Here is a 25,106-nt window from a genome sequence, read left to right as displayed (position 1 = left end):
TTCCATTGAACTGAAATTTTATAGAGCATGACATTTTTGGAAAGAAAGTGAGAGTGTGCAACTGCTTCTATTACATGCAATAGGAACTGATACTTCAGATAATAAACTCAATACTATTAATAGCAGTAATGTACAGAGGTACGTATAATAAAATACAACAAAGTAAGAGCAATATATGAAGCTAAGAATGATTTCACAAGCTAAAAACACATTCAAAGCAAGCAGATGAACATAGATGCATTAAATTTACAACATCAACTTCTAGTAAAGAGATATATAAGCCAAATATCATTGTCTGCAAGTTTTCAGAAACAGGACTGTTAAATTTTGGTTTCTGTGGGTTTGGGTTTTTTGTGTTTTTGGGGGGAAGGCATAAACTTCTATAATAAGGAAAAATCAGTAAGTTGAGGTCCAGAGCTAATGAGAAGCCATAAGGGAGTTTTTCTGGCTTAGTGCACTAGATCAGCCTATCAATTATAGTTTATTAAACAAACCAATATTTAATAAGCCAGGACATAGCCCAATATTGTAAACATAATAACAAAGAAAGCACTTTCTCAAGTTCATCCAGGAATTTTTGGAATTACATACAAATGATATTTTATTAAATAAGCAAAAGTCTGCACTTTGAATTATGTAAGGAAATGTTCAGGTAATCTTCATTTAGTAAATGCCTCATTCACAACTATTTACTTATTTATTTTGCTAGGTTTTTATCCCACCTGTGTAAATAACTCAAGGCAGTGAACATATCTAATAGTCCTTCCTCCTCCTATTTTTCCCATAACAACACTGTGAGATGAGTGAAGCTGAAAGCATGTGATTGGCCCAAAATCAGCCAGTCAGCTTCCATGCCCAAGGTGGGACTAGAACTCACAGGCTGCTGGTACCTAGGTCAGCACCTTACTCGCTATACCAAATAGTGATACTGATTTTTAAAAAATCGCAAAAACTATTTCTATTTTATTAACCCCTGCAGGTCTGTAAAGTAAACAAAAGTGAAGTAAATTTGTTATCACAGTGCAGTTTCATTTAATAAACAGTTCAAATAACAATTGAGTTTCTGGCCTAAACGAAAGCTACCTGTTCTTTAGCTAAAGAGTGAAGTATGTTTCTTTCCCTGTTTCAGAAATGCAGCTCTATAGGTTGCATTACACAGAACACTGAAAATCAACCCCAGAAAATATCTGGAATTTTCTACTTAAAAGGAGGAATATGTCTGATGGATGAGAACTTCTCTAGTAAGTTGTCTCCTACTTACTATAGAAGCGGCCTGACTGACTATTGCGTATTTAGCACAAAGCCATTCACATCCATGTTACTAATAGACACATATGCCGCATGGTATTTTATTCAAATATTATATGGTTATTGGTATAAAGAAGTGCTGTACAAAGGGTTTAGGAAAATAATTTGAGAAATACCTATAGGGCATTTGTTTATAAATAATGCACATATGCAGAACCTTTCACCAAAAAAATCCAAATAAAATTAAGTGCAGAGGTTCTATAGTACAGATATTATTAGACTATGTGTTGGGTTAAATGCATTTTTTTCCTTGCTCAATAAAGTGAGAACTTTTCCTTGCTCAATTAAAGTGAGAACTAACTGAAGAACACTGCAAGTGGACAGAGGAACCTTTGTTCTTCTGAACTTAATCTTTTGTATTTCAAAGGATTCTTTTTTGCCAATTGATGGGTTCCCAATATGGGTTGGGAATATTGTAGCAAAGACTTAAAAGCTTTACCACTCATGATAGAATTGCCATAATAGAAATATAGAATACGTTTTCTATTAAAAATTGTTCAGTTCTAAACTGTAGGAAATATATATTTATGACACTGTAGTGGGCAGGAAGAAGAAGACAGAAAAGAAGAGACTTTCCTTTAGCTACCAAGCATGGTTCTGATGATTGGTCCAGAGTTGATCATCTAGTCATTCTTCCACATCTCTAGGAACAGGAATGATCACAATCAGCCATTGAACATGATTACTGAAAACTATTGAAATATTTTTTTTAGCTGGATGATTTGGTAGCTGACAGCCAATCCATTTCACTGTACTGTGAAAAGCTCAACTATATCAACAAAGAAATGTAAGCATCTTTTTAAGGCAAGTAGAGAAGTAGAATTGGACCACATATTCATTTAAACTATAGCTGTCTTCATAATATGCATGGTTGATTGTTTTTCAATTTCATAGAGTAAACTGGTGCTGGTTGAATCCGTTAGAATCCTAGAAGAGAACAGACATAGTTTATATATTTCGATTTTGTTTGTTTGTTTACTCTTGTTTAAGATAAGTGGAGCTTATTCACTTTTCTAAATCTATTTTCCATCCATTTTTGTAAGCTATTGACCTTTCAGTTAAATTCCTTCTCAGTGTCTTTACTTTTAATAGTATTTCTATACTACCCTAATTAGCAGTGTAAATAAACTCATCAGTAAAACAAGAGCAAATATATATATATTTCTCCAGAGTATGATTAAAATCTAGAACATTAATCATATTGTTTATTTTTACTACAAGGAATCAAAAGCTAGCTGAAAAAGTTGTTTTCAGCATCTTCCAGAATGCTGGAAAAGAAACAGCCAAGTGTTCCTCTAGGGAAAAGCATGTTCCATGGCATGTAACCATGACGATGGCATAAGAGACAAAGAATAATAATACAGTGATTCATGGTAAAAACTATGACAAACATTGCAGACTATTATGAATAGCATCTAGGATCCTCAGTCACCTACTTCACAAAAATGGGAAACCACTAGAAGTTTGTTTGTTTGTTTGTTTGTTTTGTTTGTTTGTTTGTTTCTTTGTTTGTTTGTTTGTATGCCGCCTCTCTCCGCACCCAGAAGCACCTTGGCACCAAGCAATAGCCAATAAATGGGCAGTTACATTTTGGATCTACTAGTTTCTGAATAGTCTTCTAAGGCAGTGTTGCCCAACCTTTTTGGAGCCGCGGCACATTTTTCATATTTTCAAAATCCTGGGGAACATTGAGGGGGGGGGGCTAAAAAAGTTTGGACAAAAAAATCTCTCTTCCTCCCTTTCGCTCTATTTCTCTCTCCCTCCCTCTTTCTCTCTCTTCCTTCCTCTCTTTCTGTCTCCTCCTTCCTCTCTCATCTCTCTTTCCTTCCTCTCCCTCCCTTTCTCTCTTTCCTTTCTCTCCCTTTCTGTCTATCCTTTCTATCTCTCACGCCTTCTCCCTCTTTCATTCGTTTTCTCTCCCTCCCTTTCTCTCTGATTCCTTTCTCTCCCTCTTTCCTTTCTATCTCTTTTTCTCCCTCCTTCATATCTTCTTTCTCTCCCCCCTTCCTCCCTCTTTCCTTTCTCCCCCTCCCTTTCTCTTCCTTTTTCTCTATCCTTTCTACCTCTTACTCTTTCTTTCTCTCCCTCCTTCATTCAATTTTCTCTCCCTCCCTTTCTCTCTCTTTCCTTTCTCTCCCTCCCTTGTTCTCCCCTGGGGCTGCCTGTGCCTTCCCTGCACCACCCAACATGGACGGACAGCCCCCGGTCGTCGGTTCGTGGCCCCCCCACACGGAGGGAGATCAGGCTGGCGAGGGCGGTAGATCTGCGTCCCCAGCCACTGGAGGGAAATCGGGCTGGCGGGGGCGGCGAATCCACCTCCCCAGCTGGGCGGAGGGAAATCGGGCTGGCGGAGGCGGCGAATCCACCTCCCCAGCCGGGTGGAGGGAGATCGGGCTGGCGAGAGCGGTGGATCCGCGTCCCCAGCCGCGCGGAGGGAAATCGGGCAGGCGGGAGGGTGGCCGCGGCTCCATGCGCACCCCTGGAAAAGGGTGTGTGGGGGGTCATTTTGGGGTGCGCTGGCGCAGGCGTGCCCAGCCTACAGGGAACGGTGCCCGGGGCCGCTGCAGCCGACAGCCTCCCGTTCCTGCTGCCATTGCCCTCCCGCCGGGCCCGAAAGGACACTTGTTGCTGTCTCCACTGGGAAGCTCCATCTGGGCGCGAAGAATAAAGCTCAGCTTCCGGTCTCAGAAGCTGAGCTTCGCGGCACACCTGATGATGTCTCGCGGCACACCAGTGTGCCGCGGCACACCGGTTGAAAAACACTGTTCTAAGGTAATACCACATCAGTGTAACATAACTCAAAGGCACCAAATGTTTCAAGTATCATAGCCCATGGTTGAAATAACTGGTTAAAAAGAACAGATCTTCCCCGATGTGTGGGTCTTCCTTCTCCTATAATCACCTATCCAGTGTTTCCTGAAATAAATTTATTTATTTATTTTATTTTTATTTATTTATTTTGTCCAATACATAATACACATTGAAAAGAATAGATATGTAATAATATAAGTAAAGAAAAGAATAGAAGAAAAGATATAAAAGTATAGGTGAACATATTTGAAAGGAAGAAAAGATAAATGAGATAAGGAGAGACAATTGGACAGGGGACAGAAGGCACACTGGTGCACTTATGCACGCCCCTTACTGACCTCTAAGGAACCTGGAGAGGTCAAACGTGGATAGTCTAAGGGAAAAATGTTGGGGGTTAGGGGTTGACACTACTGAGTCAGGTAATGAGTTCCACACTTCGACAACTCAGTTGCTAAAGTCATATTTTTTACAGTCAAGTTTGGAGCGGTTAAAATTAAGTTTGAATCTGTTGCGTGCTCTTGCGTTGCTGCGATCATAATTTCAGTACTTAGGTTTAGGTTTAGGTTTATTGGATTTATATGCCGCCCCTCTCCGCAAACTCGGGGCGGCTCACAACAATAATAAAAAAAAACAGTACAGTACACAATACCAAATCCAATGCCCACCCATCCAGATTCCAATTGAAATTAATAATCTCATAAAAAAAACAAAAACAAAACAGTATATATAAAAAACAGGCACACAGTCAATCAATCAACAAAACAACATGGGCAAGGGGGAGGTGTTTTAGTTCCCCCATGCCTGACGGCAAAGGTGGGTCTTAAGGAGTTTACGAAAGGCAGGGAGGGTGGGGGCAATCCTAATCTCAGGGGGGAGCTGGTTCCAGAGGGTCGGGGCCCCCACAGAGAAGGCTCTTCCCCTGGGTCCCGCCAGACGACATTGTTTAGTCGACGGGACCCGGAGAAGGCCAACTCTGTGGGACCTAACCGGTCGCTGGGATTCTCTCCCTCATCAATGATTCTAGCATTTTGTACTAGGTGATTTTCCTGATTCTGACCATAATATGCAGGTCACTTTTGTAGGACCACTAGGTCCAATTTATAGTCAACCATCCATTCCCCTGAATGATAATCATTACACAACTATCCATCTATTAATCCTCATCACAATCATATCCACAATATTCATTTTCTAGCCCATTTATACAATTTCCTAATAGCCTTTCCCTCAAATTTTCAGAGAAATTCTAACCTTCCTCATGTATCTCTGCTAGTGTTTTATAATATGACAGGTATCTTACTCTCATTTATCCACTCAATGAATATGGAATGCCATTCATTACTCATTACTACTTGTTTCTGTTTAGGGAGCAAATTTTCAATCTACCAGGCTGACTATCTTCCTTATTAGATAGATCAAACACAGAATCAACGCCAAGGAAAATTAAAACTATTTTTATTGAGATGGGCTATAACAACACTGTTTTACATATATAGTGATACCTTGTCTTACAAACTTAATTGGTTCTGGGACGAGGTTCTTAAGGTGAAAAGTTTGTAAGACGAAACAATGTTTCCCATAGGAATCAATGGAAAAGCGATTAATGCATGCAAGCCCAAAATTCACCCCTTTTGCCAGCCGAAGTGCCTGTTTTTGCGCTGCTGGGATTCCCCTGAGGCTCCCCTCCATGGGAAACCCCACCTCTGGACTTCTATGTTTTTGCGATGCTGCAGGGGAACCCCAGCATCGCAAAAACGAGCGCTTCGCTGGCAATGGAAGTTCGGAGGTAGGGTAGGAAGGTGAAGGGAGCATCAGTGAAATCGCAGCATCACAAAAACACCGAAGTCCTTGAAACCCCACCTCCGGACCTCTCTGTTTTTGCGATGCTGCGATTTCACTGAGGCTCCTCTCGCAAAAACGGGTGCTTTGCTGGCAATGGAAGTCCAGAGGCGGGGCATCCCAGCAGCGGAAGTGGGTTTGTAAGGTAAAAATAGTTTGTAAGAAGAGGCAAAAAAATCTTAAACCCCAGGTTTGTATCTCGAAAAGTTTGTATGACGAGGCGTTTGTAAGACGAATTATCACAGTACTTCCATTCAAGTCCATGTTTGCTCAGACCACATTCTTCTTCCCTGCTATCTTCAAATCCTGTCTACCATCTCTTGCCTTTAGTCTAACTCTTTATTTGCAGCATTCGACAAACTGAATGCCCTTCACTCTTGAAACAATAAATTCCATTGCTCACTCTTTTATCCTCAATCTTGCCTATGCTACAACATTCTCCCTTCAAATTTTCTTGTCCTCCAATACCCTCCTATTAGCAATTAACCATACCAATATATTAGCAAATCAGGGCTTTTTTTAAAGTTGATGGCAGAAAAATGTTTCCATGTACTTCAGTTTTGTTTTGTTCCCTGGTCTAGCCTCTACATAACTTTATCAGTCAGTATTTTGTGAGAGGGCAAAATACCGTGTTAAATGTTCTCAAGTTGGAATTCTAAACAGCACTATGCTTTCATAGAATTGTGATAATATGATCAAAGAGGTGTGTTCGTTGTGCCACCTATATTAGGGTCCAGAAGAGATCATATACATATCCAAGAAAACTATCCTTAAATGCTTATTTTGGGGAGCACTTCTTTCTTCAAATTTATTTGTTCCTTCTGCAAAGCTCTAATCCACTCTAAGGAGCAGATAATCTATATTTTACTAATAACTTAAGTCCCTTCTAGCCCAAATATAATGGTAATGGTATTTAATGGTATTAATGGTGCACTATCTGGATGTTAAGCTCATCAAGTAAACTCAAGCACATAAGTTAATTCTACTGTATTGTAAAACTACAATACAACTGCAGCATCTTGCAAGTCTGAAAGTGAAATTCTCCTGCCATCACTTTATCATCCAATTACCAGGGGAGCCTAAGCCTCTTGCTTCACTTTCTCTCCTCCCACTATGCAGCTGTTCTCTCTTAACTGACTGTTCTGTAAGCCAGTGATTTTCAACCTTTTTTGAGCCGCGGCACATTTTTTACATTTACAAAATCCTGGGGCACACCACCAACCAAAATGACACAAATCTAATAAATAAATAAATAAATAAATAAATAAATAAATAAATAAATAAATAAATAAATAAATAAATAAATAAATAAATACATACATACATACATACATACATACATACATACATACATACATACATACATAAATAACCCCCTCATATATACAATCCCATGTAACATCCTCTTATAAATACAGTCAATCATCAATCATCCCTCCTCAAATTTATACCACTCTCTCATTTCTGGGTACTTCTCCTGTCTTTCCCCCTTTTCTCTCTCATGTTTCTCATTTCTCTCTCTTCCTCCCTTTTTCCCTCATTCCTTCTCCTTCTCACTTCTCCTCTTTTTCCATCCCTGTCTCTCTCCCCTCTTTATGCCTGTGTGTGTATACACACTCGAACCATTTCCAAAACCAGTTGAGGGCTGGGTTTTTCCCCTCTTTTATTCTTTTCAAAAACAGGTGTGCTTGGGCTGGGGGTTTTTTCTTATTATTTGGGTGCTTTTTACCATATGCTTCAAGAAGCACCTCTCTCTCTCTCTTTTGCTCTCTCTCGTTCTCTCTCTTATTTTCTTTCTCTCTCATGCTTTCTCTCTCTTGTTCTCTGGTGGGATTAGTCATCTGTTGTCCTCCTGATGCTGCCAGGGACAAAACGCCCACGCACTCCTGAGGGAAAAGACGGACTGTTTGGGATGGGAATTAGCATCTCTCCCACCGCGTTAAGTAGGCAAGGCAAGGCAGAAACTCGCCGGACGCGGAGCCCAAAAAAAGCACCTCAGGAAGGCAGAAGCGAAGCGCCCCCACCGCCCGCTCGCTTTCCAACGCTGCGCCCGTTGCGCCAGGCTCTTTGCCTGAATCCACCTCCTTTCTGAGGCTCGAGCGAACCTCCTTCGCCAGCAGCCAGGGGGTCGGCTTCGCCCCCTGCCCAGCCGAAAGTGTGCATGTGAGGGGGGAGAGCGGGATAGCAAGGCAGCGGCATTCTTCTGCCTGGCCTGGGGCTCTGCTTGGTTTTCCCAGGCTTCCCGCAGCATGTAGGTGGCCGAGAAGACCAAGCGGGACTGTGAGAGGGGTGGGCGTTCCCACAGCGCTCGGAGCAGCTAGCGGACGGATCGCCAGCGCCGCTGCAGCCACAGCTGTGGGAGGAGCCGCGCCCCAAGAAAGCCGGAGAGAAGGATGGATCGGGCAGGGACAGCCACAAGTGGAAGCCTCAGCCCTGGAGCTCCCACTTGCAGAAGCCGCCCCTCCCCCGGCTATTGCCCGCCGCTATTAGCGAGGAGAAGCCATGCGCGCGAGGGGGCCGACTTTCAAAACAACCTGAGCTGGCCTCCGCCTCGCGGCACACCTGACCATGTCTCGCGGCACACCAGTGTGTCGCGGCACACCAGTTGGGAAACACTGCTCTAAGCACCATCTCTTTACCCCATCTCTCAAGTTCATTCCCCACAGGCTATTACACTGGATGACTTTGGACTGGGGGAAAAAGAAGATTTGAGTCAGGTTTGGGCCTTACTAATAAGCAGGTTTGGACCCAATTAATATTTGAATGGAAGACCTACAGGAAATTTCAGAGCTGTAGGCTAAACTGGAAAGAAAATTATATGAATGTATCCAGGAAATCACCACAAGATAAATTTGACCGGGGAGAGGTTTTACTTTCAACAGTTGCTTATGTAAACATCAGTAAAATAAAAGAAAGGGGCAAGGTCAAGGGTTGTTTTTTTTACTGGAGAAATACATCCTGCTTTTTACATAGTGCTACTGTTTTGGAAAAGAGCCCTTTCCATTGTCCATCAAAGCAAAATGTGCCAGAGTAAAAAGAGCAATTTTTCAACTGAGTTGTAAAACTTAGTGGGCATATTGAATATTCTTACAAGGAGTGTAAGAAAAAGTTAACGCAGATTGAGCAGAAAATGAAGGGACAAAGAGTCGCTGGTTCTTCAAAACAGTATCACTTCCCCTGAGCTTTTTTCTCTTCCCTTTTGTATGAACAGCTCTAGCTGCTTATTTAATCCTCAACATCTCCTGGTCTTTATACACATTCAGGAAATGGATTTTGTTGGCCTTACTTTCCATTTTTCTACATTGGTCTTTTGTCAGGTACAAGCCAAAAACTATTGCAAAAACAATCAAACCTCCTTGTTGATGTGAGAACAAAAAAGGATCATATTAAATTACAGGTGTCTTGTTTGTTTCTTTATTTTTTATTTTATTTATTTCTATTTGTCATACAAGTATAGAATTATTTTAATGAGCCGGGGTGGCGCAGCAGGTAGAGTGCTGTACTGCAGGCCACTGAAGCTGACTTGTAGATCTGAAGGTCAGCTGTTCAAATCTCATCACCTGCTCAAGGTTGACTCAGCCTTTCATCCTTCCGAGGTGGGTAAAATGAGGACCCGGATTGTGGGGGCAATAGCCTAGCTCTGTTAAAGATGTGCTATTGCTAACATGTTGTAAGCCACCCTGAGTCTAAGGAGAAGGGCACATAAGAATCAAATAAATAGATAGATAGATAGATAGATAGATAGATAGATAGATAGATAGATAGATAGATAGATAAAAAGTTTGTATTATTATTATTATTATTATTATTATTATTATTATTATCATTATTATTTATTGGATTTGTATGCCGCCCCTCTCCACAGACTCGGAGCGGCTAACAACAGTAACAAAACATCCAATACTAAAAACAGTTAAAACCCATTATATAAAAACCAATCATACATACAGACATACCATGCATAAAATTTTAAAGGCCTAGGGGGAAAGTGTATCTCAATTCCCCCATGCCTGGCGGCAGAGGTGGGTTTTAAGCAGCTTACGAAAGGCAAGGAGGATGGGGGCAATTCTAATCTCTGGAGGGAGTTGGTTCCAGAGGGGCGGGGCCACCACAGAGAAGGCTCTTCCCCTGGGTCTCATCAAACGACATTGTTTGGTTGACGGGACCCGGAGAAGACCCACTCTAACTGGTTGCTGGGATTTGTGCAGCATAAGGTAATCTGGTCCGGTGCCATGAAGGGCTTTATAGGTCATAACCAACACTTTGAAATGACCGGAAACTGATTGGCAACCAATGCAGACTGCGAAGTGTTGGTGAGACATGGGCATATTTGGGAAAGCCCATGATTGCTCTCGCAGCTGCATTCTGCGCGATCTGAAGTTTCAGAACACTTTTCAAAGGTAGCCCCATGTAGAGAACGTTACAGTAGTCGAGCCTCGAGGTGATGAGGGCATGAGTGACTGTGAGCAGTGACTCTTGGTCCAAATAGGGTCACAACTGGTGCACCAGGCGAACCTGGGCGAACGCCCCCCTCGCCACAGCTGAAAGTGTTTCTCTAATGTGAGCTGTGGATCGAGGAGGACGCCCAAGTTGCGAACCCTTTCTGAGGGGGTCAATGATTCTCCCCCCAGGGTAATGGACAGACAGATGGAATTGTCCTTGGGAGGCAAGACCCACAGCCACTCCGTCTTGTCTGTGTTGAGTTTGTATTAACATAACAAAGTATAAAGAGGTGATAAAAAGGATAATAGGACAGAAGGACGGGGATGGTAGGCATAATAGTGTTTTTATGCATGCCCCTTACAGACCTCTTAGAAAAGGGGAGAGGTTAATAGTTGATAATTTAAAGTTGAAAATCTTGGGGTTTGGGGAAGAAACAACAGAGTCAGGTAGTGAGTTCCAGGCATTGATCACTCTGTTGCTGAAGTCATGTTTTCTGCAGTCAAGTTTGGAGCGATTTACATTTAGTTTATATCTATTCAGGGCAGTTGGAGTTACCATACAATAAAATCCTTTTTCTAATGCTTCTTAGAGAAGGTCAAAGGAACATTTGAAAATATATCTAAGTATCATACATTCAAAATTCATAACAGACTACTTTGTTTATGAAAGGAAGTGGGCATTATCTTTCCTAATGACACTTGGCTTCAAGATAAAAATGTGCAGGAAAACACACCCCAGTGCTTCCCGTCAAAGCATTCACTTGTGTAAATACGACCTTTTGAATTTCAAGATCTCTCTCCAAGAAAACCCAGACATTCCCAAACTACCTCTGTCCCCCTCCTCCCAAACATGCGATCAAAAGCTGGTGTTCCAAACATATTTTAGCAGTTTTCTATACTGTGAATACTCATATTCAGAACCTCTTATTACTCATGATTTTTTTCATAAATTCTCTAACTCTTTCATGTTATTGTCATCATCTATTTATGGTCAAAGAACCTAAAAATGAACAATGATATACTAAACTGAAAGTTAACTATTCTGCCAAAATGAGAACTTTTCCATATGAAAACACATATACTTTATATGGTAAAAAAAAAGGGTTTTTTAAATGTGTTCAATGCTCTGCAATCAAAGAAACTCTTGTACCTTTCAATGTCGTAGTAAGGAACGGTTCTTTATTCAACAGAAGTAACGGTTTACAGAACTAGACAAGACAAAACATGGCTGTGCCTGGCAGCTATATATATACCGGGCTGCCAGGCTGAGCCAACCAATCACCTTGCAGTATTCTCCCGCCCAAGGAATATGGGGCGGGTGCAAGGCCCAGCTGTCCTCTGGACACAACAAAAAGTACGAGTTGAAATAATACAAAAGTTAAACTATACAAGGTAAGATAAAAATAATAAATAGGATATTCAATTGGGGGAAAGTACTCCTAAACTGTTTAGACTTTAAGCTGAGAGTAGTGAAGTGTGGATGTGAGTTTGTTGTAGCAGAATTATAGCAATGTTAAGCCCAGGGGTAAAATTCAGAATTTTTCCCTACCCGTTCTGTGGCCATGGCTTGGTGGGAGTGGCAGAGGAAGGATACTGCAAAATCTCCCTTCCCACCCCACTCTAGGGTCAGCCAGAGGTGGTACTTGCCGGTTCTCCAAACTACTCAAAATTTCCACTAGCAGTTCTCCAGAACCTGTCAGAACCTGCTGAATTTCACTCCTGGTTAAACCTATCATTTGTACATCCAGATCTAGGAGTTTCTTCTTCATTTCAGTTCAAGCTTTATCTAAGCCCAGCTTAAATATGGACTGCAGACCAGTGAAACTTGTTGTAAATCAAGTTGCTTTGTAGTGTTTTGTTTATCTCAGCTGCCAATTATGTATGCATTATTTCTATTGTTATATATTGTTTTTAACTGCTGTTAGCCATCCAGTGTTATGAATTTGAGATGGGTAACTAAATAAATTAAAATAATGAATACATTGAATATTATTTGTTTTTTCCTTAGGGAATTATATCTTTCAGTAAAAGTTGGGCTAAGGATTACCCCCTAGACCAGTGATGGCAAACCTTTTTTCCTTGTGTGCTGAAAGAGTGTGGATGCACACTATCGCGCATGCATGAGTGCCCACACTCATAATTCAATGCTGGGGGAGAATAAAAACAATTTCCCCACACCCCCGGAAGCCCCCTGGAGGCTGGAAACAGCCTTTTCCCCAACTTCTGGTGGGCCCAGTAGGCTCGTGTTTTGCCCTCTCCGGGCTCCAAAGACTTCCCTGGAGCCTGGGGAGGGTAAACACGCCCTTCCCGACCCCCAGAGGCTCTCTGGAAGCCAAAAATGCTCTCCAAGAGCCTCTGTGAGAAGCAAAAATCAGCTGGCTGGCACACACATACACAGTGAAGCTGACCTAGGGCAACAGCTTATGTGCTAGTAGATATGGCTCCGTGTGCCACTTGTGGCACCCATGCCATAGGTTCGCCATCACTGCTCCAGACTATGGGCCATACAGCAAAAGACTTTGTACTTTAGCTTTGAAAGGTTTTATTGTTGTAGATAGATAGTTATTTATTTCCCTTCCTGTTTATGTATTAAGTTATTATTCATGCAGCATATAGAATAGAATAGAATAGAATTTTATTGGCCAAGTGTGATTGGACACACAAGGAATTTGTCTTGGTGCATATGCTCTCAACGTACATAAAATAAAATATACATTTGTCAAGAATCATGTGGTACAACACTTAATGATTGTCATAGGGGTCAAATAAGCAATGAAGAAGCAATATTAATAAAAATCTTAGGATATACGCAACAAGTTACAGTCATACAGTCAACATGGGAGGAAATGGGTGATAGGAATGATGAGAAAAACTAGTAGAATAAAAGTGCAGATTTAGTAGAAAGTCTGACAGTGTTGAGGGAATTATTTGTTTAGTAGAGTGATGGCGTTTGGGAAAAAACTGTTCTTGTGTCTAGTTGTCTTGGTGTGCAGTGCTCTGTAGCGACATTTTGAGGGTAGGAGTTGAAACAATTTGTGTCCAGGATGTGAGGGGTCAGTAAATATTTTACCCGCCCTCTTTTTGACTCGTGCAGTATACAGGTCCTCAATGGAAGGCAGATTGGCAGCAATTGTTTTTTCTGCAATTCTGCAAATATGTTTGTAAAATTGGTCTTCCCAGGGAGTAATTGACTAAAAATAAATGCCTAGATAATGAAAGACTTGCAGCTGCAAATCAATAAAATCTTATGCAATTATCACTTTCCTATGGATTTTTACTCTCTTATACATTCAAAACCATTGAGATAAAACCTGTTAATATTTTAGCCAAATGTTTTAACAATTTCATTCATAAATAAACATGTATATGCACTTCCTAACATGCGTTCAGTTTTATAAATCAAAGTTATTTAAGTTCTGCTACAACTTTCGATTTCTTCTTCTTTCACCTACATTGTATTCATTTTTCTTTATTTCACTGATTTCATCGGTTTAAAACCTTTTACCACTTCCTCCTCATACTTTCTAAGTTATAATTCTGTGGTCATCACCAGATTCAGACCATATACAGTAATACCTCATGATACGAACTTAATTGGTGCAAGGAGGAGGTTCGTAAGACGAAAGGTTCGTAAGACGAAACATTGTTTCCCATAGGAACAATGTAAAGTCAATTAATCCGTGCAACCAAAAACCCCCCGCAAAAAAACGGCTTTCGACGACTGCTGGGAAGCCGCGCGGCTGTTTTAAAAGGTGACAGCCGGCCTGGGGGGCTTCCCAGTACCCCCCCCCGAACCCGGGTTTGGGATTCGGGGGGGTGCTGGGAAGCCCCCCAGGCCGGCTGCGACCTTTTAAAAGAGCCGCGCCGCTTCCCATCTGTCTCCTGAAGCCGAACGGCAAAGCCGAACTTCTGCGTTCAGCTTCAGGAGACAGCTGCGAAACGGCGCGGGTGTTTTAAAAGGTCGCAGCCGGCCTGGGGGGCTTGCCAGTACCCCCCCGAACCCGGGTTTGGGGTTCGGGGGGTGCTGGGAAGCCCCCCAGGCCGGCTGCGACCTTTTAAAACACCCGCGCCGCTTAGCAGCTGTTTCCTGAAGCCGAACGCGGAAGTTCGGCTTTAGCGTTCGGCTTCAGGAGACAGATGGGAAGTGGCGCAGCTCTTTTAAAAGGTCGCAGCCGGCCTGGGGGGCTTGCCAGCATCCCCCTGAACCCCGAACTTTTGCCAGGTTCGGGGTTCGGGGGGTTCGGGGGGGTGCCAGCAACCTCCCGAACCGAACCCGGGGTTCAGCAAAATTTTGCCTCTTCTTACGAACTTTGTTCGAGTTACGAACCGGCATTCGGGAGGCTTCTGGGAAGCCCCGCCGCCCGGCTGTTACCTTTTAAAACAGCCGCGCGGCTTCCCAGCAGTCTCCGAACGCCGGTTCGTAACTCGAAAAAAGTTCGTAAGAAGAGGCAAAATTTTTCTGAACCCCGGGTTCGTATCACGAGTTGTTCGTAAGACGAGGGGTTCGTATCTTTAGGTACCACTGTATTCAGTATTTGCCTCTGCCATCCATCATGGCTTTGTTAATCAAGATTTTCAGGTAACTCTTTTTAACAAGATAACAGATAAAAGATAACCAACCTTAGCTATCTCTGGATTATCTGTACCATTCCTGCTAATGGTCTGTTTTGCTGAAGTGGGCCAATATGTCACAAGCACAGTAAAAACCCAGTTTTACTTGAAACATGCTAATGTTATCCTATGTAATGCAGTACATTGCAAGCCAACATACTGTTGCCTACAAGCCACAACTAGAATGTAAGTAAGAAAATAAGTTTATTTTAGTAACCACAAGTCATAAAATGGAAATGCCATGAACTAATAATGACAGAGTGAAAGTTTAAGATAGGATAATAAAAATATTAGATTACAATAAAATAAAGCCAAAGTTACAGCTAAGAAGTATTTCTCTCTAAATTTAAATGACAGCAAAGCAAAAATAAGAATTTGGTTGCTGACACTTGAAAACCTATGTTCAGTATTTCAAAGTCAGAGTCCTTGAATCCATCTGTCACTAATAATTTGGCCCTGATCTCATTGTAAATGGGACAGTGGAGAACATAATGGATAATGTCCTTCACTTGGCCACCACACAAGGACAGAGGCATTGTTTGAAAGGGAGTTTACAAAATCTTTGGGATGAGCAGGGGCATGGTGTGTAGGAATGTTAAAATCCTTCTGAATCAAGCATTAATTAAGTTAGGTCAGGGGTCTTCAAACTTGGCATCTTTAAGACTTGTGGACTTCAACTTCTAGAATTCCTCAGCTAGCTGAGTTGAAGTCCACAAGTCTTAAAGCTGCCAAGTTTGAAGACCTCTGTGTTAGGTACTGGGGAAAGCTTTCATACTTTTATAATGCTGATACAAAGATCAAAAATTGGATTATTATTCAACAGTGGCATCTATGTTAAAATCTCTTTCAAAAAGCCAATTTCTAACATTTTCTCTCTTCCAGGAAAGAACTAGAACGTACAAGTAACATGTTTGCATAAATGTATCCTAAGGATTTATCTGTTCTATCCACCTGAAATGATCTCAGTCAGTGAAGTTGAAATGTCTTTTAGAGATCTTTAAAAACTTTTACCAGTGAGAACAAACAATTCAATTGAGTAGAACTTTTATTATTTATTAGATTTGTATTATTATTTATTGGATTTCTATGTTACCCCTCTCCGCAGACTCAGGGCGGCTAACAACAGCAGTAAAAAAGTACAACAAAATCCAATACTATAAAAACAGTTAAAAACCCATTATATAAAAACCAATCATACATACAAGCATACCATACATAAAAATTGTGAAGGCCTAGGGGGAAAGTGTATCTTAGTTCCCCCATGCCTGGTGGCAGAGGTGGGTTTTAAGCAGCTTACGAAAGGCAAGGAGGGTGGGGGCAATTCTAATCTCTGGGGGGAGTTGGTTCCAGAGGGTCGGGGCCGCCACAGAGAAGGCTCTTCCTCTGAGTCCCGCCAAGCAACATTGTTTGGTTGACGGGACCCGGAGAAAACCCACTCTGTGGGACCTAACTGGTTGCTGGGATTTGTGCGGCAGAAGGCGGTCCCTGAGATATTTGTATTTGTTCTAATATAGTATTATGGATTGTGCTCTTTTTGCATACAGTATATTAGTACTTATGTAGGGAGTAGGACGGGGCAAATTATCCCATACCAATATCTTTGCTTGATATAATCCAGTCATTTTCATATTATGTAATCATATGAAGAGAATTTACTACATTAAATCAAGCAGTAAAGTAGTAAAAATAAAAATGTTTGACAAATTCTGTTTTATAAAACTGAATAATTTACCTCTATGTTTTTTCCTTTGTCGTCTCCAGCAGCATACACCCACAACAATAACCAGGATCACTAGAATCAAAGCCAATACAACTGGCATCACAGGAAAAGATTTTTTGGTTTGATCTGCATGGGGGAAAAAAGAGAATACTATTGCAGTTGATAGTGTAAAATAGGGTCTATATTATTGAAACCCCTGTTCATCAACCCACCCCATTAGAACCTACAAAGAAGGTGTGTTGTAGTTGCCATTGGTGAGGAACCTCCAGGAGATGTTAAATATGTTTATATGTTGTGCAATTAAAGAATTTCATCATGAAAATTCTTCAATTTCACAACATATAGACATATTTAACCATTGTTTAAATTGGGAAAATTGACCAGTGATGGAGAACCTTTTTCCCCCTCGTATGCCGAAAGAGCATGTGCGTATGATGTCAAGCATACACGAGTGCCCACACTCATAATTCAATGCCTGGAGAGCATGAAAACAGCTTTTCCTGCCCCCCCCCCCACAGGAGGGCCCTCTGGAGCCCAGAAACAGCCTTTTCCCAACTTCTAGTGGGCCCAGTAGACTCATGTTTTTCCCTCCCCAAGCTCCAAAGGCTGCTCCAAAGGCTTCCCCGGAGCTGGGAGAGGATAAAATGCCCTCCCCCATTCCCCCCGGAGGCTCTCTGGAAGCCAAAAATGCCCTCCTAAGCCTCTGTGTGAACCAAAAATCAGCTGGCTAGCACACACATACACGTTGGAGCTGCTAGGACAATGGCTCCATGTGCCACCTATGGCACCCGTAGGTGTGCCTATAGCACCCGCCATCACTGTCCTACACCAAGCCAAGTTCAACAATGCTAGGAAATTTCTAGAAGCCTAGCATCTGACAAATCAGCCACCAATAGACACATAGACATTAATTCAATTCAATTTATTAGATTTGTATGCTGCTCCTCTCTGAAGACTCGGGGCGGCTCACAACAACAATAAAAACAGTATAACAATGGAACAAATCTAATAATAAAATTACATTAAAAAAAATCCAACAATTTAAAAACCATACAGCACATACATACCAAACATAAAATATAAGAAAGCCTGGGGGAGATGTTTTAATTCCCCCATGCCTGGCGATATAGGTGGGTCTTGAGTAACTGGCGAAAGACAAGGAGGGTGGGGGCCGTTCTAATCTCCGGTGGGAGTTGATTCCAGAAGGCCGGGGCCACCACAGAGAAGGCTCTTCCCCTCACAACAGCTATAGACTATGCAAAAGGGACTATCACCCAGCTTAAAAACCAACAGTGTGGAACCAACCACCTCTCCACCAGCAAACAGCATCCAGGTCATTATATTGTAGACTAACTCCCAAGTTAACATTAAACCAACAATCAGGTAAATGATACCCCAATCAAAAACTGCCAAACAGCCAAACAGTAAACAGCACAAACAAATAATTTCTAAGACCACCTCCACTAACACTGACTGGGCAAGCCACCATTGATAGAAAACTGTACTCCTTACTAGCACTGATAAAATTAACCACTGTAGTTTGGGCAATGAAAGATCTGCAAGAAAACAAGAAAGGTCAGAGAGCATCAAGGACTCCTCATGTCAACCATGAGCTACAAATATTTTCTCTTACCAGGAAAAAAATATTAGTAGGTGTTGTGGTTAGCTCTGGCCCAGCTCCTGCCCCAAGGACTGTGGATGTGGGGGAGACATCCACATGCTGCAGGCCTGGTTTGCCCTGGGTGGAATCTGAAGATGAAGGCTCCTCTGACCAAGAAGACATGAGTGACAGGGAGGAGGAGAGTGTGGCAGACAGCTCAGAAGAAGATCAATTATCTAGCTCCTCCTTGGATTCAGAACAAGAATTAATGATACAGCCACGCATGCGGAGAGCCATGCATAGGCAACAGCAACTGAGAGATTATTATCAAAGAAAATGAGGCCACCTGTGGTTGGGTGGGGCTGTGGTAATTAGTGAGGCTGCTATAAATAGCAGCCTGTGGGTTTGGCCATTGTGGAGGATTATCTGATCCTTGTGTTTCATGACTGCTTTACTGACTGATTTGTTGTGTGCTGATTTTTCCCTGCTTTGAAACTAAACCAGAGCAAAGTGTGTTTCACTTTGTGAAAGAAGAAGTACTGTGAATTGCCTCACAGCTGCAAGCTAAGTATCACAGGACTGATAAGGGACTTGTATAAATTACCAGTTTGTTTGGAGACGAGTGCTCTTTGCTATACCAAAAGAGGGCTTAGTTTAAGTGAATTTTCATTATAAAGAACATTGTTTTGAATTTTCAAACGTGTGTGTGTCTGAAATTTGTACCTGTGAATTTTTGGGAGGATTCTACCAGAGAGCCCGACAGAACAGTAGGAATAAGATTTTCAAACACTCTCCCACATACAGACATAGAGTTTTATCAGCTTTCAGAACAGTGCTGTTATTGGACCTATCTGTTCTATTAACTTACCTATTTCTTTTACAGGCACTTTAATGCTTTTCATTTTTCCTCTGTGAGAAATGTGGCAAGTCAGCCCTTGTTCAACATTTGATACGCTTACAAAAATGTTGCTTATGACCGATAAGGTGCCATTTGGGTTTGTGATATTTTTTTCTTTCTTTTCACCTCCTGATGGAAACCATGAAATGTTCGGTCTTGGAAAACCAGTTGCTAAACAGTTGGCGTGCAAATGATTATCAGAGATGTTGTAGTCTATAGATGTTTTGAGATCATCTGTGACACAAATCACAAGAGAAAAACTTGATAATATAGCAACAGCAATAGCACTTAGACTTATGTATCACTCAGTGGTGGACAGCAGCCGGTGCTCCTAGGTGTGCGGCTCTGGTAGAAGAATCCAGGATGCGTGTCAAGCTGGCTGCCCCCAACACTCCCCCATATGGGATTTGGCTTCTGCGCATGCACAGCACACCAAATCTCATGCAAAGATGTGCATGAGAGCAAGATTTCAGTTATTTTCTGGTTTTTTGCTTCTGCGCATGCGTGGAAGCAAAAAAATCAGTGAAAACAGCCAAAATCTCGCTCTCGCGCATGCCCTCACATGAGATTTGGCTCGCTGTGCATGTGCAGAAGCCAGATCTCATACCAACAGGCATGCGCATGACTGAGGCGCATGCCCCTGGGACAGCTTCTGAGGGAGCACTGGTAGCAGGTAAGAAGAGCGGCCCTTCACTGGTATCACTTAATAGGACTGTTGGAATATAGTATAGGAACTCAAGTGAACAATAAAATATGAATGAAGATACAACTAGATCAAACAAATGCTTTCAAATGGAAAGTGACCTCCTTGCTAGAAAATTCACATAATCCCTTCTAGGTAACATCCTCAAATATCATACAAAGTCTCTTTATATTTTATGCAATAGGTCTCTTTATATTTTATGCAATAGGTCTCTTTATATTTTATGCAATAAAATATAAATCGGTCCTGTGCCATAACTTAATATTCTCTTAATCTCTTCACTCTCCCAATGTTTTGTATTTCAATTGATATCAGATTAGGCAATATCCAAGAGATTGTGGGAGTTATTATAAATATTTGGTTGATGGCAAATATCATGCTAAAGACGGTATCATCTAACTTAAGATAACTGCAAGGTATTGTGATTTAAACTTTTTGGGGTAACTAAAAAGTGCCTCTGTATTATATGAATGGTAATAATTAGATGCACTGCAAGTGATATCAACTGCATTATAGCAGTGGCCAAAAAAGAAAAAAAGAGAAAAAAACCTCACAAAACAAAACCTTTCAAATGTTGGTAAAATAAAATGAACTGAGTTGTGATGTAATTCCGGTAAAATTCTATCAAATTCGTCTTGAGTGAGGACTATTGATTATTATATTTCCTTGCATAATTTAGTGCTTTACACACTCAAATAAAGTATATGATTTATTATAATAGTGGCCCATTTAAAGACAGGCTTCATTAATCCCCCATTGAAGCTAGTTTTATTTGGGCAGACTTACCATAGACAGAAAGACATGATTGTCCTATGTCAGGCCCTACAGGATACAAAAAAAATGAACACTCGTAGCAACCATTATCTTCAATGCTCACATTCCACAAATTAATAGCAATATCTTGAGGGCTCCAAACTGTAAAATTGATTCGATCTTTGTATTTTAAAACAGTTGGACCTGTATTTGTTTTGTACGTTGCAATGTTTTCATCATTTCCATTCTTTTTTTTGGTCCATGTAACTTGGTAAATATTAGACTGTTGTAATAAAGTACATCTCAAAGTGACATTGCCACCTAATTCCACATCTTGGTTGTCTGTCTTTACCGCACCTGGCAGAACACAAAACAGTTCATAATTGCTAATTGTACATGAACTTCATATAACAAATATTTCTCTTTATAAAATCATTTCTCCCTAAAAACCATTTGAGTAAGTTGCCTTTATAAATCCAAAATTGCTCTGCTCATTTTATCCACTCCTTCACTGCTTATTTCATCTTCATTATTTTTTCTTTATCTGTTCTCAGATAGTGAACATCTTCATTATCTTTTCTCAAGAACAAAGTAATAGTAATAGTATATACATGGGTCTTTTCAAAATAACAGATAACAAATATGTGTTGGAAAATTCCTAGTGGTCTATGCATATGTAAGAACGTTAGCTGGGCAACACTTAAAATACATGATTTCCTCAATTCAATATAATTAAAGCTGTTCTATAAATACCTTTTACTAGATTTTGACTTAAATTCCATAGGTTATAAATAGAGAAGCTATTGTCTCTATTTATAGGCTACAATTTATATTTATAGGCTATTTCTACAATCATGTAGAGTTAAGTCAAAGACATAGAAATAGCTTTTCTATTTATAGGCCATGGAATATATTCAAAACTAATAGAAGTATTCTGTCCTAATTTTTAGGGCTGAATACAAATTCCTGCTACGTTTATATTGCCTCTTGATCATGTTTATTAGGCTCTTGGATTATCTACAACTCTAGTATTTTATTCATCAATTACTGTATTCTATCAAATGCTTATAAATCCAGGCTACAGAAGAAATGTAGAATCATATTGGGCTGAAAAAGGAAATGGAGGTCATCAAGCACAACTCTCTGTTAGTTCAGGGATTCAATTTAAAGCAGTCCAGAAATATAGCTGTCACAAGCATATAAATGAAAGGGACTCTACCACTTCTCTGTTATTAGTTCTACTTATCAAATTGTTCTTATTGTTACAAAGGTATTTCTATGTTTCAATCAAATATGTCTCCCTATAGTTTAAAATCCATATCTCTAGTCTTATTTTAACTTGTAATTCTAAAACCTGGAATGTCCCCTTTCATGGTTTTTTAGTTCACTGTTTATAACAAAATCATTCTGAAGGTTTTCAATTTATAAATGTATTGGGAATGCAGATAAAGACCATGTCACTTGTAATGGAGATAAAATAATGGAACAATTAACACAGTAGGGTGCAAAATAATAGCTAGAATGAAGAGATGTAAGTTAACTGGTAAAGACAATTGTTGATTCTTTGAACACATCTTAAAATGGAGAATCTCCCTAATGTTTATTATAAGCAGAATAATCTAGAATCTTTTTTGGACCAGACTACTTTTAGGCTTCTCTTATAGCACCAGAGAAGATTAGGGTTTAAATAGCTGAAGTGTAAATCAATCACAGCTGTACTTTGCAGATGTCAATGTATGTTAAGTAGACTAAGTTAAAGAGTCTTGAATGAAATGAGTTAAGAAGCAATGATGCACTATTCCATCCCAGACCAACCGACTTGCATAAATGAATATATTGCCCAAAGCTTATTATATCTGTGATGAATTCACATTGCAGATGCTTACATTCAAAAATACTCTGGCACTTCAACAAGTCTAGACACAACTTTAGCCAAATAAATCCCAAAGTAGTCTGGCTAGATGAAATATCATAAAAACCTTCTATTTTTATGGTGCAATCACAAGATAAATACCTGAGCCAAAACACTTTTGTAACCGCTTCATTGTGTACATTCTTTTGTAAATAAGCAATAATTTTAATTCATTATTATATGTCACAGTACCTTCATCTACACACCTTTCATCTCCAGGTTGAAAGTTTCAGACTACTTATGCTAGAAACAATAAACTATAATAAAATATTGTGGAAATGATGCAAGTTCATGGTGTGTTAATAGTGACATATCAAATTTCATATCTATTTTTAACACTACTCACAGTGTTAGTATTAGGCTGCTGTCTACTTTTAATACCCATGACTTTCTTTGAACATCTCTTAGCATCTCAAGATAATTCTACTTTTATAACGTGCAGAAAGGTTAAATTTAAAATTCTGCCAACTAGGCATTTCAAATATGAGAAGCACTATTAAGAAATGGCATTGCTTGTATAGCAATCATGGTGTGAAATAATTATAAACAGGAAATATTTTCTCTGCATCATCATAACATATGCAAAAGAAAACTTTGATAACTCTGAAAGGTTTTGGGACAAGATGCTTTGGACTGATGAAACTAAACATTGACGTATTTAGCCATAACTAGATAAGGTACATTTGAAGAGAAAGGGAATAAACCATTTGAAGAAAATAACATCTTGACAACCATTAAGCATGAGAGTAGTTCTAAATATTTTGAGGATTGTGTAGCAGTCAGTAACAGGATATACTGTGCAGGTTGGAAAAAATTTAGAATCTAATTTCAAAGTTAATGAAGAAGTTAAGTTAATGAAGAAAATGAACAATTACTGGAAATTTCAGCAAGACAACAATTTGAAATGACTTCCGAAATCAAAAATAAATAGGAGAGAAAGATAAGAAAGAAAGGAAGGAAGGAAGGAACGAAGGAACGAATGAAGGAACGAAGGAACGAAGGAACAAACAAAGGAACAAACAAAGGAAAGAAAGAAAGAAGGAAAGAATGAGGTGAGGTAGGGAGGAAGGGAAAAGAAAAAGAAACTGTAGGAAATAATATAATATGACTTTGGTAGTAACTTCTATTCATTAACAATTTTTTAATCTTAAAAAATGAATTATACTTCTCAAACTGGACGTACCCTGTGTGGAACAGAACACTATAGCTATTATGCACAAAGCAAGATCCTGCAAAGTCCATGTAGTATAAATACCCTTCATTATCTAAGAATAGCAAAGGAAAAACAAATTAGTAAAATATTTTTCTACATCAAAAAATCATTTTGAATATAATGAAAGAAGATGATATATCAATTATAGTATCAGAAGAGAACTATTTATGTCTTCCCAAATCTAAGAAAGTAGCAAAAAGAAGGTAACATCTAATCCATACATATAAATGTCATTAAAACAGGTGAAGAAATGGAAATCTTTGTGTGTTTTCACAAATCTAGCAATTCAAATCTGCTAAATCACCTTGTTTATTTTATAGTATTAGAAACAACAGAATGCACAACACACTTTCATATTTGTGCAATAATATGCAGTACAAATCTATGTAACAGCAAGTGTGATTTTTTTATGGATTGTTGGATTTTTCTAAATAAAGTAGTCTGTATGCCTGTATGTATGAATAAAAAAAGGAAAATGCAAAATGGAGTTGACCCAAATATCATAATTCAAGTTAATTCGGTATTCAAACACAAGACAATTCCCATCATCATCATCGTAATCTTCATCATCAGACTTCAATCATATCATTTTCTTTCTTAAACTCTAATACAATTAAAAGCCTCCCTCAAATCTTTATTTTTCAATTTTCTCAACTGTGATTTAACTCTACAGATCCTTCAGTAAGGTACTTTGCAACAATAAATACCTCAGTGGAAAGCAAACACAATTTAAAAACTTCAAGGGATCCTTGAAGCAGCTCCCTCAAACTTTGAAGTACCTGTAGTTGCTTTGTGACACAGACTCAGAGGGGCACATCATTTGTGAACCAAGTGCCTACTGAAGGATTTGCGCAATCCTGTTAATTCATATTTTCTTATTTATTTACTGTTACCTACCTTGAACATCTCCTTGCAGAATCACAACAATGACATAATTAACCATCATTCCAGCAATGTCTAAGTCTAAGTCAATTTGTATAATTCAATTAACTCCAAAAGAAATATGACGTGAAAGTTCCACATTACTTTTGTTCGCTTCAGATTGGGAATATCAGCAGTGAAAGAAATCAAAACCAAAATAGTAGTAGAAGCATGCAGTACCGTTTCCATCAAAGCAGTAAGCTAAACAAAAACAAAGCAAAAACACATATACGCACCATCAAGTTCAATTGGAAATTTCTCAGGCACAAGGAGAATCACGGAAGGCTCTCTTTGCAAGTTGTAAGGCTCCTCAAATGCGTTGAGAAAATCTTCTCAAACGTTCTGAGGAACAAACGGAAGCCTGGACTAAAGTTT

The 25,106-nt window shown here is 39.9% G+C and overlaps 1 protein-coding gene across 2 annotated transcripts; it reads right to left on the bottom strand.

Moving 5' to 3' along the window:
• Positions 1–25,049, bottom strand: LOC139166509 (OX-2 membrane glycoprotein-like). 2 transcript variants are annotated; one of them, XM_070750156.1, is made up of 6 exons: positions 24,968–25,049; positions 23,781–23,862; positions 20,719–21,042; positions 19,200–19,463; positions 16,744–16,857; positions 1–2,235 (listed from the first exon to the last, which is right to left on the bottom strand). In XM_070750156.1, exons 1-6 carry the CDS (start codon positions 24,968–24,970, stop codon positions 2,228–2,230), a joined length of 795 nt encoding a protein of 264 aa, XP_070606257.1. In that variant the 5' UTR covers positions 24,971–25,049; the 3' UTR covers positions 1–2,227. The 2 variants fall into 2 exon arrangements, with proteins under 2 accessions (XP_070606257.1, XP_070606256.1); XM_070750155.1 differs by lacking the exon at positions 24,968–25,049 and adding an exon at positions 24,708–24,949.
• Between the last annotated feature and the right edge of the window lie 57 nt (positions 25,050–25,106).

This window comes from Erythrolamprus reginae, chromosome 4 (assembly GCF_031021105.1).
Source record: "Erythrolamprus reginae isolate rEryReg1 chromosome 4, rEryReg1.hap1, whole genome shotgun sequence".
In the NCBI taxonomy this organism is placed as follows: Eukaryota; Metazoa; Chordata; class Lepidosauria; order Squamata; family Dipsadidae; genus Erythrolamprus; species Erythrolamprus reginae.
The sequence above is the reverse complement of the archived record's forward strand: the minus strand, read 5'-3'. Positions and strand labels throughout refer to the sequence as shown.

Coding starts and splice junctions, on each gene's coding strand:
- LOC139166509 (XM_070750155.1), bottom strand. Junction 19,464..20,718: donor ATCATGTCTTTCTGTCTATG/GTAAGTCTGCCC, acceptor TTTGTGTCACAG/ATGATCTCAAAACATCTATA. Junction 16,858..19,199: donor AGTGCCTGTAAAAGAAATAG/GTAAGTTAATAG, acceptor TCCCCCATGCAG/ATCAAACCAAAAAATCTTTT.